Here is a 19,365-nt window from a genome sequence, read left to right as displayed (position 1 = left end):
TTTGCATTGTGTATTCAAAATATCTCAAACATTTTCCATGGAGCTGCTCTTTAAGATCTTTGTTTGTGCAGATCTTAAATGTTGTTGAAAGAGCTGCTATTTGCATTGAGAGGCTCGCGGGTGCTGTCCATGGTACTGATAAAATGGGCCAACCGGGAGCTGTCCTTGGTGCTGAAAATAATGCTGACTCCTCTGTTACCATAAATATTTGCGTTTACTGCATATTATGCATTGTTGCTGTCTAAAATGGTACAGATTATGTTGGTCGCAGTGATGCTGTTCTGGGAGCATGCGATTAATGTAAGTCTTACTGTATCTTGGTGTTGATGAGCTGCATTGCTTCTTATTTAACATAGTGCAGCCATGCGCAGCATATTTCGCTGCTGCCTCATTCCCTTCATCTCTTAGACATTTACATTTTTACATCAACACTGAAGCTTAAGTGTGTTAGAAGAGGTCAGTAATGGTCTCTGCTGACTGAGCCTTTCTGATAAATGACTGTTGAGGAAAATGTCAATTTTAAAGTGTTCTTTTACTGCCAAAAGCATTCAGAATATGTTATAAATGTACAGTTTTTTTAAATTAACAATATTTACTAATCAGTAAACAATAGCATGAATTAATCAAATAATAATCAAATGAATTGTTTACCTATTTGATATTATATACACCAAAAGTGTATGCATGCATGCACGCATGTGTGCTTGTGCTGGTTTTTGTGGATTATGCTTAATGAAATATGAAAATGGGTATAACGGAGCTATTACAATTTGATGGTGGTTTATGAGGGCACTGCCAATGTCCTCATCACTGAAAAGGATTAAAAAACATACTAAATGGTGTTTTTTTTGAAAATCTAAAATGTTTCCTGTAAGGAATAGGTTTAGGTGTAGGGCAATAACACATACTGTTTTTATAGTATTAAAACCATTACGGTTATGGATAGTCTTCATAAACCCCAAATGTGTGTGTGTGTGCGTGTGTGTGTGTGTGCTTGTGTGCTTGTGTGCTTGTGTATCACGCGTGTTTACCACAGTGAGGCGCTGTGTGTTTCAGCAGAACCCCTCCTTCTCCTCCTCTTTTCCACACACTCTTTCTCACTCTGTCCCTCTCTCCTCTTTCCTCTATCTGATGAGGATCTCTCATCTTTTCCGCTCCATGATCAGCCGGTCTAATCAAATCACCGTAGACACGCTACCTTCCCCTCTTCCTCTGCTCTTCATAGTCTCTCTCTCTCTCTCTCTCTTTCACTCCATCCAGCTTCTTCTTTCCTTTCTTCCTCTCTTGTTCTGAATCTGGGTCATCCACTAGCATGACGGACAGTCTCCCATTATCACCCTCTCCACTTCTCCCCTAAAGCAAGAGAAGGAAATAAGAGAGGGAAAGCAGGTGAGAGAGGGCTGGGGGATGAGAGAAAGTCACAGAGAGTGCCCTGTTTGTCTGAACGCTCGCTCTGATTGGCTGCTCGTCCCGCTGGTGTCACATTCTGCCCTCTTCACATGTTCACGCATCGGCAGCGTCCTCACACGAGTGTAACACTCTAATGCTCACACACACACACACACACACACACAGACTCATGAGTGCTGCTGGACACCACTGGAATAATGGCTTCTTTACACCGGATTTGTTCAGCCTGTCCTCTTCTAAAGCTAACGGACTAATCATCGTCCTTGTCGGTTCAGATGAGTAAGTGACAGCGCAGTCTTCTTCAAAGATGCCTGTTTCTTACGTGCTCTTCTGTACATGTGTGTGCTTAGAGATGCATTCTGTTACGTCAACCTCCTAGATGTGCTTTTGCATATATGCTATAGGTTTTTAACATTTTATAGGTTTTTTTTAGCTTTTTTTTAACATCATATTTTCTCATCCTCTTTTTATTGTTTTCTGACTCTTAAGTTGGCTGGTAATCTCAACTCATCTTATATTGTTATTTTTTTAGTAACTTTTGTACTCTCTCTCATTTTTAGTTTGTCTCTATTAGTAGTAGCATTAAGAGTAATTGCAGGGAAATAAAAATTAAAAAATGCTAATAATTAGTAATAATCCTGTAATAATCATTAATTATATATATATATATATATATATATATATATATATATATATATATATATATATATATATATATTTTTTTTTTTTCATTATCATTTTATTATTATCTTAATATTATACTCATTATATAATAACTGTCTGAGTGGTCCTGCAATGTCTTTGTTGTTGCTAAGAAACCAAAGTTTTAAATTAACACAGAATCTTTGGCAATGTGCAAGACATGTTATATTTAAGACATAATTGCTAGATATTTAGTCGCAGTATAATATTTTTCTGTGAGTTTGTCTGGCTGCTGATTTGACACTACGAACAAGCTCTAGTTTGTGTGCTTTTGGTCCGTTGGTAATTCAGCTCAACTATTTTGAGCTTTATGTGTGTCAAGTGCAGCTCTGTGAGGAATTTCTACTGTTAGTGCCACCATTATTTATTTTCAAAGACGGGGCGTGAAAAATTATGATTCCTCAACACATTGTTCTGTGGCTGGAGTCTGTAGGCGTCAGATCAGAGAGGTTGCATCTTGTGATCACCAGATGGCCTTATATTTCAGCTAACACATGGACACATCCGATGCATATGTAGCTTTGTACACAAACATTCTCACACACATATCAATCTGACATTTCCAAGCTCTCTATGTGAGAGCTCAGAAGTGAACCTCCATACCCTTCACTACTGAAAAAAATCAGAATTAAATAGTTTGAACATTGAAAACAGGATTTTTTTTTTTCCCAAAGGTCTAAGCCAATCTGTAAATGGATTCAGGCTATACATCCTTTGCCAGTTTGAAATACCTCCAGTCTTTGTCATTGTGCTTTCTGAATGTGTGTGTGTGTGTTCTTGTGTATCTGTATTTTTATGTATGACTGATGCATTACATGACAGATTTCCATGTGTGACATTCTTTATCTGTGCTGGATTTGTTATTCTCAGCATTCAGAGACACTTTGCGCTCGCTTGCGTCTGTGTGTCTGTGTGTGCATGTGTGTCGCTCGCCATAAATGTTTAATGTTAATACAACTAAAATCTTGGAAAAACATTTTCAAAAAGGACGAGACGTCACGGAATACATTCGGTATCAGCCAAGGTACATACCCACAATGCACTGCTGCCGTGCAGATACGCTCTCCGAAATGTGTCATTTAAAGTTTGCTGATTTAATTCGTAATTGTTGTATGTGATGATAATAGCGTCTGGCAGCTGTAGATAATTACATGCTGTTTTTATGCTGCAATTTTTCCGAAATGCAATTCCCATTTGCTCTGACATGAAATGCAGCGCTACTGGCTGTCTGCTGAAAAACCTTTTACCCTTAATAGTCTCATGGCTGTTTATCTGTTTTGTGTAAGTCGGTCTAGGGCTAGAACATAAACATATGTGCTTACTGATATGCATGCAGCATGTGCTCACACATTCACCGTTATATATTTAGATTAGATCAGCTAGTGTATGTGGAAATGTTCAGACATTGCACCCACACACACTCGGCTGGCCAGTCATCTGTGTGCTCTGAAACTTTGCGATCTTATGGAAGATTTCACTTTTTTTTTTTTTTAGTCACTTCCACAGCCGTATTTTTTAACTTATCATTACTAATCGATACCGCAAAGCTGCTTTGACACAATCTGTATTTGTTAGAAGCGCTATGTATAAAGGTGACTTGACTTTCTAGTAAGATTTTGCAAACGCTCCACTGTTGTCCACAGAAAAGCCTAAGTCTTGCCATGTGTAGCCCTTAAATTATTCATCACTGTTTTGGATCTAGACGTCTGGGCTGACTGGGAGTCTTCGTGGTCTCACAGTGTTGTCTGGTGAGGTGTGAGTGTGTGTATCTCTGAGTTTGTTATCAGCCCCCGAGAGCTTGCCAAGGAAGGAAAACAGCCATGAAAGTGCATTAGATTTTAGATACGCTGTGTCTTTCTCTTTCTGCGTGCCCATCTCTTTCTCTCACACAGAAATGTTCCTTTTTAAAAATGTGTTTGTTTAACTATGCGCTCTTTTAGAAAGTAAATGTTGATTTTCTGAAATAAATAAAAACTTTCCATCAGTGTCATTTAGAACATTTTCTGTTTTGTTTTGTTTTAATTTTAATAAAAAAATGAAAAAAATATGGTTTGATTTAAATGGCTACAAAAGACAAAAAAAAGAAGAAAAAATATTCACAAGTGATAATTGTCTTGATTTTCTTTTTCTTCACGTGTCATTGTTTTTAAACCATGGTCTTCACATTTTTGTCATTTTCAAGTACAAGGACATTTTTTATAAGACTTTCTAACATTTTGTAAAATGGCAAATTTGTTGATAATGGTAGAAATTATGCAAAAACTTAGGCAAATGTATTATTATTTTTTATTGCAATTAATTAATGCAAATAATTAAGTTTTTGTTTAGATGTTGTCATATGCATTTTATTTTTTATATACATTTTCACATTTTAAAATCACAAGTCTGGTTCTGGAACAAAGGTAAAATGATAAAAGGCATTTGAAAAGTGTCAAAAATTAATGAAGCCATATTTTTTATTCTTTCAGTTATATAGAACAGACAAAGAGTGGGAGAGAGAGAGTACAGACCTGAAGTGCAGTCACGGTATATGCTGCTGGAGACACTATCTGTTATTTTTAATAAGTTCTCAGTGTAACTTTAAATCCAGTTTTGCCACCCTCTCTCAAAGTTCAGTGCTGCGTGTTTGTGAGTGGTAATTAAATGGCAGTTAGTTTGGACTCACACTGTTTCAGCCCTGCACTAATTAAAGAATCATCTGTTAATTCTGCTGAAAGACGGCAGACCTCAGTGCTCAAAGAGCACACTGGCAGGATGCACATAAATTACAGAAATTAACTCTTGCCACCTCCAGGGTGTTCCACTTGATGTATATCACTTGATGAATATTCAAACAGAAAACTATTTTTTGCTGAAAATCATGAGATTCAGTATCTAATGACTCTTAGAAACTCTCTGTGTGAATGTTAGTTTCCCTAAAGCAACATTCTCTTGTGCTACCGAGGAAAAAAAAATTATTCTCAACAAAGCTGGTTTGCCTTCACAACACAAATACACACACACGCACACAAGACGTTCTTAAAAGTACAACCTTTGAAAACCATTGCTCTCGTTGCGTTGAATCCAATTAAAAATAAACACTTACCGTAATAATTAGTTCCTCAAAGCATAAGAGCCAAACTGTCTCTCTCTCTTGTCTTTTATACAGAGACAAAAAACTTTCTCTCTTGCACACACAAACAGTGTCTTATTAGACAGTAACAAGCAACGATATTACTTTAACATCTGTCCTAAACATGAATGCTTTTTATGTGCATTTTTCTATGTTTTTAAGTTGCGTTTCTTTTACTTTATAGATTATCATAGCTATATTTTTTATGTTGTGTATGTGTTTTTAATGTTTTTGTGAAACATTAATAAAATAAGTCAGCTAAAAATGCATTGATTTAATCTAAAATACTTAAAAACAGTAATATTGTAAAATATGATTACAATTTAACATAACGGTTTTGTTTGAATATTTTAATATGATAGAAAAGCTTTACTCTGGTACTGCATTATGAAATAAATTCTGGTGGGCATAATCTTTTAAAAGATCTTTTTTACCATCATAATTATTATAAAGTGAAGTAAAAAAATTTGTCCCAGTGGTTTATGTATTATTGTATTATTAGAGCGTTCATGTATGCTCACATTTAAACTTGATCTCACTAAAAGTGAGTGGATGTTGAACTGTGTAACAGGAGTAAGCTGTCTGAAAAGTTCCTGAATCTTGACTAATTACCTGCCTGGCAATTAAAACATGGTTCCTCAGTGCAGAGGTCCTTAACCGGCCAATTAAAACACAGCACCGGGAAGCTGAGGGTCTAAATCTCAGGACAGGAGCTGTCTGTGCACTCATGTTTAAAAGAGCTGTTTTTGGCCCAAAAATGTAATTTAGCCACCTAAGATTCCTTTTAACACATGCCATACTCAGTATAATGTCAGCCCAAGAGCAGATAAAACAAAAAATCATTAACCAATTTACTGAAACCCCTTTAGCTCCAAAGAGGGTTCACTAACAACCTGATTTTTATTCAATGTTTTTCTAATTACCAACCTTTTTTCATTTAAAATTCACATTTGTGAGCAGTCAAGTGTGAGCAAAAAAGGCAGAATGTCTATGGTTTTCAAGGTCATGATGACGCAAGAGTCACAGGAAGTGTAAGTTGCTCTTTGCTGTATGCATGCTTCGGCTATTTAAAATATTTAAAGCAGTTCTCAGGCTTCATCACATTTTTTTTTTCGTTTTGGGTTTAGTGTATGCTTGTGTAAGTCTGTTTGCTTACCTCCACGCTGAGCCATGTTTCCAGCAGAATAAAGTGAGTTCAGTGCGTGATGGGTGAGTTCAGGAATGATTGCTTTAAGCAGAGGAGGGAAAAAATCTGCCACTGTTGGTGACATCCAAATACTGCCTCAGCCTCCTACGCTCTAGACATTCATCAATAAAGATGCCCTGCCTGCAGACCTAATGGAAGGTTTGCGTCTTTAAAAGAAGATCAAAAAAAAAGAAAAAAAGAGATGTTTTGGTGATGGAACAGTTAGTAAGCAGACAGGTAAATCAGGGCAGCAGTCTGTCTGAAGCTAGTTAATTATGGACGTCAGTTCCTCGGTGGAGCTGCAGCCTGAAGAAAAGCGAAATTGAGAGAAACAATCGTTCTTTGATCAGCTTTTCTTATGTTGTGCTGGAAGATCAGAGTGTATGGGCCTGTACTTGTCTTGTGTTAATAGCTGCTCGGTGCTGTAGGTATCAAGGGAATCGTTTGCTTCTTGGAAATAATTCCCTAAAGGGAATGAAAACTCTTAAATGTGGGTTCTGAGTTTCACAAAGACTGACAGCGCTCTATGAAGATTTACATAGGATCATGACCATGATGCCTAGACATCCTCTTTAGAGGATTAGTTTACCTAAAAAAGAAAATTCTGTCATTATTTACCTACCTTTATGCTGATTTTAAATCAGTATGGCTTTCTGGTCACACTTTATTTTGAAGTTCAATTTTCACTATTAACTAACCATTATCTATGACTTTTGGCTCAGTACATTTATTAATAATAGTTAATTGTTAAGTTTAGGTATGTAGTATCAGTGATGTAGAATATGATCATACGTAATATGTGTTTTATAAGCGCTAATAAACAGTCAATATGTTAATAATAGAATTGATAAAAAGCAAAGTTTAACACTGCATTTTAAGTTGCCCTTGTTGAACATGTTACATATTCTTACTATTATAATAACAAAAAAAATGCATAATTACATGCAAGTAACTCTATGACAAACTCTAATCCTAACCCTAACCATATAGTAAGTGCATGCAGTTAATTAATATTACTCAGTACCTAAATACATCATTACACTGTAACAAGGACACCTTAAAATATAGTGTAACTTCAAGAAAACTTGTTAATAGTGAGAATTGGTTTCTATACTAAAATGTTACCGCTTTCTTTCTTTGAACATAAAATATATTTTGAGAAATGTCTGTGCTGTTTTTTTTTCCTTCTTTTTTTCTGTATGTACACTGGAAGACAATGGGCACCAGCATTCTTTAAAATATCTTTGTTTATTGTACAGAAGAAGTAAGTGGCTGTCATCACCTTACGTGCATGTTCTAAAACCTATTAATAAGATGACAATGCATGTTAAACCGTTTTCCTCAACACAGCTAGATCTTTGCCCATTACCCCGATTTTGCATTGCATCTGAGAACCTTAACCCGAATTTCATTCTTTTATTAAAGTGAGCTAATGTGATATGTGACAAGAATTATGGCAGATCCATTTATGCCAGTGTAGCAGACTCGTTCTGTTACAAATGTGTAACAGTAGCTGGCTATTACATAATTACAAAGTGTAAGTACAGGCTGTTCCATAACTTCATGGTAAGTACATTTTGTTTTATGTAAGTACATCAACTACTACTAAGTACTTAACTAGGTAATTACTCTGTACTATAGACACATTAAAATAAAGTATTACCGATTACTCTTTATTTTAAGGTGTCCTTGCTACAGTGTAATACAATAAAGTACTGAGTACTATTATTTAGCTACATGTACTAACTATATGGTTAGGATTAGGGTTTGTCATAGGGTTACCTGCGTGTTAATTATGCATAATTAGTTGTTACTATTAGTAAGTGCACACAACGTGTAAGAAGGACACCTTAAAATAATGTTAACAATATTAACCCTGCTACATGTACTATTTTAATATACTAAACTGGACTTTATAGGGGTAAATAAGGTACAAAATTGTCTGTCTACATGAACTGTAAAACATAAAGCTGCTGTATTACTAGAAGTACAATATTTGCAGTGTTTTTCTCAAAGTGTCAATCTAATAATGCAATATGCCAGTATGACTTGGTAGATGCGTGTTTGTGTGTGGGTCAGGCTTTACCTGCTCTGTGGGCGCAGCAGACATCAATGGAAAGTGGAACGTGTGTGTGTGTGTGTGTGTGTGTGTGTGTGTGTGTGTGTGTGTGTATTTTCTCAGTTGGACTGTCAGGTAGCCAGGTTAGATATTACTGATGCCTCAGTGACACATCCCACCTTATCCGTCACCCACTGACTGAACAACACCACCGTCTGCTCGTTTTCTCACATGCACAGATACGAACGCACCCACATTAAATCCTTCTCCCTCATACATGCCCATAAACACACACGCTGGAGTTTTAGAAGGGCAGAAGCTTCTTACTTTTTCTTTTCTGTGTTTTGAGCAGTGAGCTGTGGATAATGAGAGAGATGTGAGCGAAACAGAAAGAGCTAGAGAGAGAGAGAGAGAGAGAGAGAAAGAGATTTCTGTAACCAACCCAACCCACTGCCAACACTTCCTCCCTCCCTCCCTCCGTCCCTCTCTCTCTCTCTCTCTCTCTCTCTCTCTCTCTTTCTCTGTCAATGCTTAGACATTTTCAGTCATATGGTTGACTGTTTTGGAAATGGATTGGAATGATGGTGGGATAAAGCTGGACAGAAGAGATAGGAAAAGTGATGAGCAATGAGGAACAAGAAGAGCCAGGTTGGATGCAAATTGTTCTCTTTTATTCATCTTTAACTTGATATTCCCAGCTCTTTTGTCTCTAGTGGAATGAGGAATGTCTTTGCCAGGGGGAGTAATATGGTTGTTTGGATGTTTGCCCTTGTTCTGTCTTTATTTGTTACGATTACTTCCAGTTATTGGGTGTCAAAAAAACTGCTAATGAAAATTGTTCTGTTTTGTATTCATTAATAATTTAATACTGCATGTTTTATTACAGCACATTGACTAAAGTGAAAAGTTCAATTAAAAATATCTGTAGTATTTTCTTTTCTTTTTTTTTTTGTAGCTTTAATGGCAGCACTTGTCCACAAGTTTCTTGAGCCTGATGATCATGTTCTCCAGCATGATTAGAGATGATCCACTGAGGAAGACCGTCTGTACAAACGAACACAAGATCAGTGCCACTAATTTACTTTGTGACCTAGAAATACTGAAGAATCTGAAGCATTTCCTATTCATTTTACTTCATAAATAAAATGTTGTTTATTTCAAGTTTAAATTAAATTTTGAACTCCAGATTTAAGGGTTTTTGTGAAGTGATTTCAGTTTGAGCCCAGAAGGAAAAATTGTGTGCATAAAAGAAATATTTTTTTCTTCATTGAGAATTTTTTCCATTGCAATTATTTTTTCATTAATAAGGTTTTTAATTAAATTTTATTACATTTTTTCCCATGCAGTTGATTATCTCAGGGCTTTAAAAGGTGTCACATTAAAGGTGTAAAAAATAAGTTTAAATTAGATTTTGAATGTGGTCCCAGATTTCTGAAACTCTCAATATATTTGCTGAGAGTAAACACATTAGACTTGTCGTCCACTATAGAGGGGTAGAAGAAGAGAAGGAAAGTGCCTGTGAGGGGTTTTTTGTATCTCTGGAAAGAAATGAGACCATTTTCCCCTCCCACCAATCAGAGCGTTTAGAGAAAAGACAGAAGCAAAGTAGCATTGATGCTGGAGGGAGGATATGAAAAGGAAATAGAAAGTAAAAAGAACCAGATGGAAGTAACATAATAAAACGGAGTAGATTAAATGCAATCCAGAGGGAAGGAAAGACGAAATATAAGAAATGGAGAAATGGAATGAAAAATCAGAGGAGAGGGGAAGGAATAAGGTCTATATGTAATACAACACTGATGGCTATAGAGGTCATGTGCAGATATAAAGGATCAAAGATGTTTTATATAAGCAGATAATGACCTGATGAATTATGTAGAAAGGAAGGGTGTGGTACTTGATTATGCTAAAACAAAAAGAAGAGAACTGAAGAAACGGGGCTTTATTAAAAGATCATTAGAGCCTAGAACAGTACAGGTAATTAGCAGTGGGGTTTGTGCTAGATTTGAGGAGGAATAAACAGAAGGAGAAGAGGAGGTATTTGGCTGTGTGGTGGATTTGGAGGAGCAAGAAAGACAGAGATGGAGAGAGCGAAAGAGAGAAAGGTTGCGTTTGGCACTTTAGGGGCCATGTGATGATAAATGCTCCAATGGCAACAACCAGAATGCACCTTGTTCAACATGAGCTGTGTGATATTTTTAGCCAATCACAGTGTGAGGAAGGTTGAGGCTAACAAGACATCAAGTGCTTTACCAAATCCCTCATGCCTCTCTCTGTCACACCCCATTCCTCCAGCTCGAGCCGCCCATAAGTCATTCTCCTCTCTTCTGCTTCCCGTTTCCTTACTTCTCTTTTCTGACCGCCTCTCGTCCCAGTTTTGCATGCTCTTTCGATTATTCTTGCCGCCTTTGTTCTCTCTTTCTTTACCACACACTTTCCTCTCGTGGATTTAGAGCTGACATTTTGACATGAGCTGAAAATATTTCGCTGTTGGTTAAATTTCAAACACAGATCATGATCTGCTTTGAAGTAAGGTTATGATTTTGGTTGGGAAATTAATATATAAGTGTGTTCGCTGCTCTACTCACAACGGCAGAAGCTAAATTCCCTAACACGCATAGGCACACAAACAGGCCATTTGACATTTCCCAGGTTTCTGAGGGGCAATTCTGTCCTCTCCACTGTGAACATGCTGTAAGGGATGTCATGGAAAGAATGATGAAGATCATGAATGTTCTTCTCGACCCACACTCTGACCTTCTATAACACAATGTGCTTGTTTCATATACAATCAAGTGTTTGGACTTGGACTCCCATTTAAAAATGCAGAATTAATAACATTTGCATCACATTTATTATTATTATTAAATATTGCAGATGTATTACATTACATCCACTTTAACAAAACATTTTTTCTCCATTGAGAGCCATTCAATTATTTTTACTTTTATTTTGTTTTATTACTTTGGGGCACTTTAAGGTATAGAATTAGAGGTGTGAAAAAAATTTTGAATTTAAAATGTAGCAAAAATGTTTAGTATTAAAAAAATACTAAATTCTAAATAAAATTAGAATCAAATATTGTTATAAGTTCATGAAACAACAAAATGCTAAATTCTAATAGTACATAAGGTAAGAAAATCATGTCAATTTTGTAATAACTAGTTAAAGAGTTTTTACTATGTCATATGACATAGTATACTGTTTGGGAACCTCAAACATTTATTTATTTAATTGACAGCCATATTTCTATAACATATATTTTTTTAATTTACATTTTTTATTGTTTTATTTTTTATTGTTGTTTTATTTTTTGTTGTTTTCATTGATTATTTAGATTTTGTATATGGTTTGCATTTAGTATTGCTTATCGCTGCCTGCCCAGGATCCTCTTCTGAGTGTAACAAGTTGAGAACTACTGAAGTAGCGAAGGTAATAATTAATGCCTGTTGATGGCAGTATTTCACTGTGGCAGTGCATGCTGGGTAACTCCTCATGCCGCTGTAGCTTCCATCACCTACGGGTAGTCGAGTATTAAGGTAGATAGATATTTCCTGGCTGAGATTACAAATCCTTCCAGGTGCGAGAGCAGGTGTTGTCATACAGCTGTATCTGTAAGGTTGACACCTGTAGTCTGTATAACAGTTGGTGGAGCGGTAGGCATGTTGCCATGTGTGTTGTAGGTGTTGTGGGTGAGGGGCAAGACACGTCATCTCACCAAACCAGTGCCAGATGGCTCCTCTTCCTCTTCTTCCTCGCCTGTAACCACAGAAACCTACCCACCATCCCATCTGTGAGGCTGCTCCACCCGTTCCTCCTTCCGTGCACCACTCCCTATGGGCGACCACGAGGGACTGATAGAGGCACAGAGAGAGCCGGAGGGACTGAGAATGAGAATGAGATTTAGACTAGCCTTCGGGGGATTCAGGCTCTGTTACAGCTTTACACTTACAATGACAGACAATTCATTGATCCCAAAAGGGAACTTTTTTATGCATGCTGGTTAATTTTGACAACAAAAAATGCAATTTTTTTCCCCATTGACAGCATTACCAGCGCCCAATAAACAATTTGAAATGTTAGTCCTTTACTGAACGTTTGTAAGCAAAGACTTTGCCTTATAAATGCATTTTACCCGCCGTGACAGAAATAGAAAACTTTACAACAACTTTAAGAAGAAGGGCTTTTCTCTTGCTCTGTCGGTGGAAGAAAGCCCTCGGTTTGACTTCAGTGTCTTCTCATGAGGCGTTCATGTATAGCACTTGGGAGTCTCTGAGCCAAAGTCAATACAACAGAATCAATGGAGGAAACATTCTCTATCCAGAAACAAATGAGCAAACACACGCAGTAAAACACAATGCCCTCAACCTGGATAAAAAAACACATCAGCCAAATACAGCAATGACTCATCGTTTCCTTTGCAAATGTACAGCACGTGACCTGCTGAAGCTGATGACATGGACTATTTCTAAAACTGCCATTTTCAACAGTTATCTGAGTTCTTTAGTACTCCGTAGCATTTTCGAGTCCTGTTTTCGTTGAATTAGTTTTGTTTTTCAAATAAGTAGTTTATTTATAGCAGGAACAGCTGGAGTATCATGGGCATGGTCAAATCAAGTCACCTTTATTTCTATAGTGTTTTATGCAATACAGATCGTCTATGCAGCTTCATAGAAATAAACGAGCAGAAGCAATAATGGAAACTCAGCTGTGAAGACGGTTCAGATTCTGCTGTAAAGCAGCTCTGAAAAACAGTAGCTTGGCTTATTTTGCTAATATTTGTTTTTCCTAGAATGTATTACTCACCATGCATTGATTGTGTTAAAATCGTCTTTGGTGCGTACAGGTGTACTACAGCATTGTGCAATCTGATATCAGATGTTATCTTAGGTCAGGGTTCTGCACACCCACTTAATGCAATATTTGCATCAGCCTTGCCTTGTTTATACCTCCACATTGCTTTTTATTTTCATCTACATTCACTCTGCCTATTCTTTGTCTGAGTTCACCGTAAGTCCGTCTGATTCAAGCTTTTTCTTTTGTGCTTGTTTTTAAAGTTTGCAGCAGCGTTGTTTGGTAATGTTAAGTAAAACAAACTATTGAAAATCTTTTGGTAAGTGAAATGAAGTTGGATTAAAATAAAATATGCATATTAGAAGGGAGGGGCATGATTTGACTGAAGGTAGATTAAGTACTAAAAAAGTGACAACAAAATAACTAAACTAAAGTTAAAATGAAAAGTGAAGATAAAAAGGCAAATGCAAAATACATTACATCGGTTTGTATATTTACCGTTTAGTATATTTTATGTGTTTACTGTACATCCACTCATCTCATAACCATGTACAACAGACTTTATTTAATCATGATAAAGTTAAGATTGAGTTTTACTCTAATTCCCCATGACCTTTCTCTTTCAGAGGTCAGCCAGAAAAACTGCAGTTTAATTTATCATGCAAATTAAAGTGAAATTTATTCTGCTCTAATTATTAGACATTGTCTTACATATTTTTGTTTACATGATATTATCAGTGAGGAAACATTTGAAAGAGATTGTGTGTGTGTGTGAGTGTTAAACAGTGAAAAGAGTGTTTGATGATGGTTTATATGCAAACTATAATCGCTAATTTGTATAGATTCATAGGACTAATTTAATTTAATTTCACTGTCAAAGGCTTAATCAGGTTTTATCCTCAAGTTATACATCATTATGACATCATTATAAAGCTTCAGCCTCCCGTAGCAGGCTTAACATCTGCCGCCTCACATCCAATAAAGGAATAGACTAATCATCAACTCTGATTCATTCGTTTCAGTTGTTTTAAATTAAATCCATCACTTAATGAATGAAAAAGCGATGCATGCCTAAATGGTATTGCAAAATCTCAAGGATTTTTAGAGGAATTATGAAGGCCTAAAATATAAATGTGATGCTCTTTTGTGTGAGTCGGTGAAGTGGGCAGTGTGGAGCGGGAACGCTTGTCTTCCTTGAGAGAACTTGAAAGTGGGTCGATTCTTCTGCCTGCTTCTTCGCTGTGAGGTAAAGAGATGAGTGAAGAAGCACGCGTAGCGCTCCGACACGTCTGACCTGGCAGACCCTGTTATTTCAGAGAGAAACAGAGAGAAAAAGAGACAAATATTGCTGCTGGTAACAATCCCATCCAAAATAAACCTGTTTTAATGCTGGACCTTCTTGCTCTTTGCTTGCATTATATAACAGTTAAATAACTGGAGATGCAGAACCTTTTCATGAAACAAAGCCTTATGTCTCATGTCTCTTTTTTTCATGATATTTAAAAAATCCCCTATTTCAGTGATCTATGTGGATCACTGTTATTTTATGCAGTGTTCAAGTTAATAAAGTCTCTTGTAGACAGTGATTAAGTAAATTTAGATCACGTAGGTGGGAACAGGTTGATGTCTGTGTGTGTGACGGAATGCAATAATTTCCTGATTATTTTAAGGATTATTCTGCACTGGCATTAAATTAAACCCGAATTAACTCCACCTTACTGGTTCCGTTACATTGGCAGACCTGAAGTATTTTATTTCCTCTTTAATAGGCGTGCTGAAATAGTGAGCTAAAAGCTAAAATAAGCTAACTAACATTGCTAAAAAGTTGTAAAATTTTTAAATTATAACTATAACAACATCTTGCACAAGAGAGACACATGTTTAGAAAGATGTGTAAATTAATGTAAGTTCAACGATCAAAACACAAGAATAACTACTATATGGCTGTTTTTCTAAATGAAGAACATAGCCTACTGTTTCTGATTGGTTTTTGGTCCTTTATTAAACTATACATACTATCCACAGTGCTGCTTTTTCCCTAATTGTTTAAGCAACTTAATTATATGTGGTTAATAAACATTATTGTAAACATTACGCATTTTTGTCAAAGATAGTCATGTTATTTTATTACGCTTTGAAGAAACATGCTCAAACATGCCCTCGTGTGACTTTCGAATTTGAATATAATTAGAATTTTGAAAATGTTAAAAAAAATTGAATTTAGTTTTTCTGTCATTTTGACAGCTCTAGTTAACAAAAAGTAACTGACAGTAGTTGTAAGAGCAAGACCATTAGACACATTAACCATGTTTTAAATGGAAAAAAAGGACATAAATGCTAGTGAAACTAGTCAGATTGCCTCAAAAAGTACCAATTATACAAGAATCAACGATTTACTTTTACACCAGTAGGTCTTTGTGAGTGATTCAGTGAATCATTCACTCAGTTCATTCTTTCAAGCGCATTGATTCAAGGGAACAAATCAAGCAGCAGCTTTCATAAGTGAGTCTCTGAATTATTCACTCAACCATTTCGTTCAAAAATTCATTCAGGAACAAATCATCAACATTTTGCGCTTCATATTTATTTAGTATAAAATATCACACGTGCAAGTTGTAGCGGCAATGTTGATCTAAATTGAGCATATCTCCCCGACTTGTGATTATGCAGCAAGTAATAAATCCTTTTTAATTGTGTTTCATTTATAATATCTCGCATCTGATTTGATTTTACATTCTCGTACATCTGTGATCGACTGTCATCTGAAACCGTTTGACAGTGAGTGTTCTGCTAGGCTGAAGGTCTGTGGAGCAAAACTGCGAGCAGATGAAGTGTTTCTCTCTCAGCTCCTTTAATGATGTCTCTGATGGTTTTCAGAAGCATTTTAAAGACGAATCCCGCACAGACATACATGCACACACTTATGTGTGTTAAAATATTCGTTCTTAAGTTTAAAAACCGCCTCTGTCTCATCAAACATTGACATTGTTAGCAGTCTTGTTATTGTAATTACTCGTGGGATGAGTCTCCACAGCGACTGAGAAAAGAGAGACGGGGGATGGCGATCTCGTGTTTAGTTTAATTAAAAAGCCTGCTATTAACACCAGGGGAAACAAACAAGCTGGTAATCCGCCCCAACCATAGTGAGTGTTTACATAATGGTATTGGGAACATTTAAGGGCAAACCAGATTGATTCACAATCTCACTGTTTGAGTCTAATCAAATCTTCCAGGGCAGAGCTAAATAATGAAGACTTCTCAAACATGATGTTGAAGACACAGAGATAGGACACCGCATGCAACAGATAGAGAGGCGGCCGTGCCCTGCTACTTTTGTTTGCTTTTCTCAGTTCGTGTATGTCTGTGAATGTGTTTCTGATTGTGTGACTCATCCATAATGGACTTGTTAGAGAAAGAGTTGTTTCTCAGTCAGTTTGATGGCCCCTAGGCGGTAATAGCAATTATACAACAGCGAGGAAAGGTCTCTTTGCTCTGTCTGCAACCAGAAAGAGAGAGGAGGAGTGATTGAACAGTTGCAGTTGTTTAGTTTTGTTTAACAACATCTGACCGATGGCACCTCCTCCTCCCACTGGATACATTTTTACACATCTCCTGGAATTAACAGATTTTTTGCTATTTTGTGTGTGTGTTTCTCTCTACTGTATATGCACCAGACTAATTCACCCTGAATAAGTCATTATATTTGATAGGGCTCCATTTAGAATATGCCTTTGGCTTTTTAAAATAATTGCAATGTTTTATATGTGAAATGCGCAGCGTTTACTATGCTAAAGAAATTAATTCGTTTATAGGATTAGTTCACTTTCACATACATTTTTTCTGATAATTTACCCAGCCCCATGTCATCCAGGATGTATATGTATTTGTTTCTTCAGTCTAAAAGTAATGAAGGTTTTTGATGAATACATTCCAGGACTGAGTGCACTTCAATGGACTCCAAACAGAAGTCAAAATTACAGTTTCAGTGCAGCTTCAAAGGGCTGGAGGAGTTCAGAAGTTGTTGAACGTTTAATGACACATATTCAAATCTCTCTCTCAGTTTATTGTTTAAAATGGTCAAATTGCGACTTTTCATAGACTTTGTATGTCCGCCTACATCAAGTGTTAAGTTTTCAAAGCAGTGGCATATTACGCACATCGCAAGGTGAGCATTAGTGTTTATAAAGCATATACATTATTATTTTTTATTATTTTTTTCATTTTGCTAGATAGGACCCTTATTCATTGTTTGTAGCCCTTTGCAGCTGCACTGAAACTGTAATTCCGACCTTCAACCATTTGGAGTCCATTAAAGTTCACTATATGGATTGAAATTCTGGAATGTTTTCATCAAAAACTTTAATTTCTTTTTGACTGAAGAACAAAACACATAAACAACTTGGAAGACATGCGGGTGGGTAAATTAACAGGAAATTTTAATTTGAGAGTAAACTAATCCTTTAATTCAGTTAGTTGTTACTGTACTTTCTGGATGCAATGGCTAAATCGAAAAGGGATTTTATGAGATTTGTTTTTCTGTTTTATCAAATAAGACAGTCTTATTCAGTTGGGCTTTGCAAACCCCCTGGGGGTGTTTTCATGAAAAGCTAACAATTATTATTAATAAATGAAACAATTTACATTAAAATCAGTCAAGATAAAAACACACACACAAAACAAATATTTCATTGCATCTCATGTGACCATTAGCCAACTGCAGTCATACAAATGTATTTGAAAATTTGCTCTCATGGTAGGTCAGAGGACTGACAAATATGTTTGGGAGTTATTGGGATGTATGGTTAGTTTCAAATGGCTCAATGGAGAAATATGTTTTTGGCCAACAAAGTGTGTAGTAGCTGCATCTGTCAGGAGAGCCTAACAGGGTTATGCTAACCAGCAAAACCTTGACAACTTGGGTGACACTAGTGGCACAGATATGACATATTCCACCCTTAAAAAGGTCCTTGGTGAAAAGCCAGGGTTGTTGTCAAGCAGCCAAACACTAGAGGCCATTGTAAAACAGACCTCCGATGTTTAGTGCTGGCTTTGTGTGTTTGTCGCATAATGAGCATAAAGCAGGATTGTGTAATGTGTAAGTGTGATGTCTTTGTAGGATTTATGTCCAACAGAATTGTGTTATTGTGTTATTTTGATGACAGCCATTACTTCAGTGTCACATGATCTTTGACAAATCATTTCATGCTGTTTTGTTTCTCAAAAAACAAAACAATTCTTAGTATTATCAATTTGAAAACACTGTGGAAAGAAAACCATAATGCATTTTCCAGGGTTCTTTGATGAATAGAAAGTTCTAAACAATGTAATTTTTTTGAAATAAAAGTCTTTTGTGACATTCTGAACGTCTTTTCTGTTTCCGTTTGATCAATTTAACGCATCCTTGCTGAATGAAAGTAATCCTACTGAGCCTAATCTATATAAATATATATACATACATATTCAATTTTTTCCAGACCAGGGGTGTCAGAACTGCCACTGGTCTTCCTTCAAAACAAATTGGTGCATGACGCCCCTGGCTGTTTCTTTCCTGTCTCTCCTCTGCTTCCCCATCATTCATAACCTCCTCCTCTCTCTCTCCTCTCCATATGCTCCTGATAGGCTCCCAGGCGAGCAGAAGGCAGTCTGTCTCCCTAATGGCAGCATGTGTGTGCTTCGCTGTGGTTAAAGGAACGGCCAGAGGGAAGATGAGAGGGGAAGTGTTAGAAGATGTACGTTTAGGGTGCTAAAATTAAACTACTGTTTGTGTGTTTCAATACAAAGTATGTAGTCTTTGATGTCATTGCCGCTTCTTTACTGTCCAGTGTCTTAGAATTATTATTTTTTTGCTGTAAAATAGGTAAAGTTGGAGCTGAAGTCATTCTAATCTGTGGAAGATAGAAAAGGGTCTCTACAAAAAATACGCAGCAATACAAGGCTGTTCTGTGAAGCTATCAGAAAACTCACAAAGACTCTCATTGTATTCAGCGCAAGTATTGCCTTCGCACACAGTAGTTCTTCATAAGAGTGGGATAAAGATGGCTTTAGTGTTTAGGGTTTGTTAGCTCTCATTTTTTCTCCCTCACTCCCTCTTGCTCGCTAAAC

The 19,365-nt window shown here is 36.5% G+C and overlaps 1 protein-coding gene across 18 annotated transcripts in view; it reads left to right on the top strand.

Moving 5' to 3' along the window:
- The window catches only part of LOC122341419 (SRC kinase signaling inhibitor 1-like), a 93,839-nt gene that overhangs the window by 23,310 nt on the left and 51,164 nt on the right, over positions 1 to 19,365 (top strand). Inside the window, exon 1 of one of the 18 annotated variants that reach the window (XM_043234759.1) lies at positions 1,402 to 1,689. The exons of 14 other annotated variants lie outside the window; for them this stretch is intronic. In XM_043234759.1, coding sequence (XP_043090694.1) covers positions 1,686 to 1,689 — 4 coding nt within the window. In that variant the 5' untranslated portion in view covers positions 1,402 to 1,685. Of the gene's footprint in view, positions 1 to 1,401; positions 1,690 to 8,985; positions 9,118 to 17,951; positions 18,993 to 19,365 lie in introns of those variants that run through there. 3 more of the 18 variants (XM_043234755.1, XM_043234753.1, XM_043234762.1) reach the window with 3 other exon arrangements.

The sequence above is a fragment of the Puntigrus tetrazona genome, chromosome 3 (assembly GCF_018831695.1).
Source record: "Puntigrus tetrazona isolate hp1 chromosome 3, ASM1883169v1, whole genome shotgun sequence".
Lineage (NCBI taxonomy): Eukaryota > Metazoa > Chordata > Actinopteri > Cypriniformes > Cyprinidae > Puntigrus > Puntigrus tetrazona.
The sequence above is the reverse complement of the archived record's forward strand: the minus strand, read 5'-3'. Positions and strand labels throughout refer to the sequence as shown.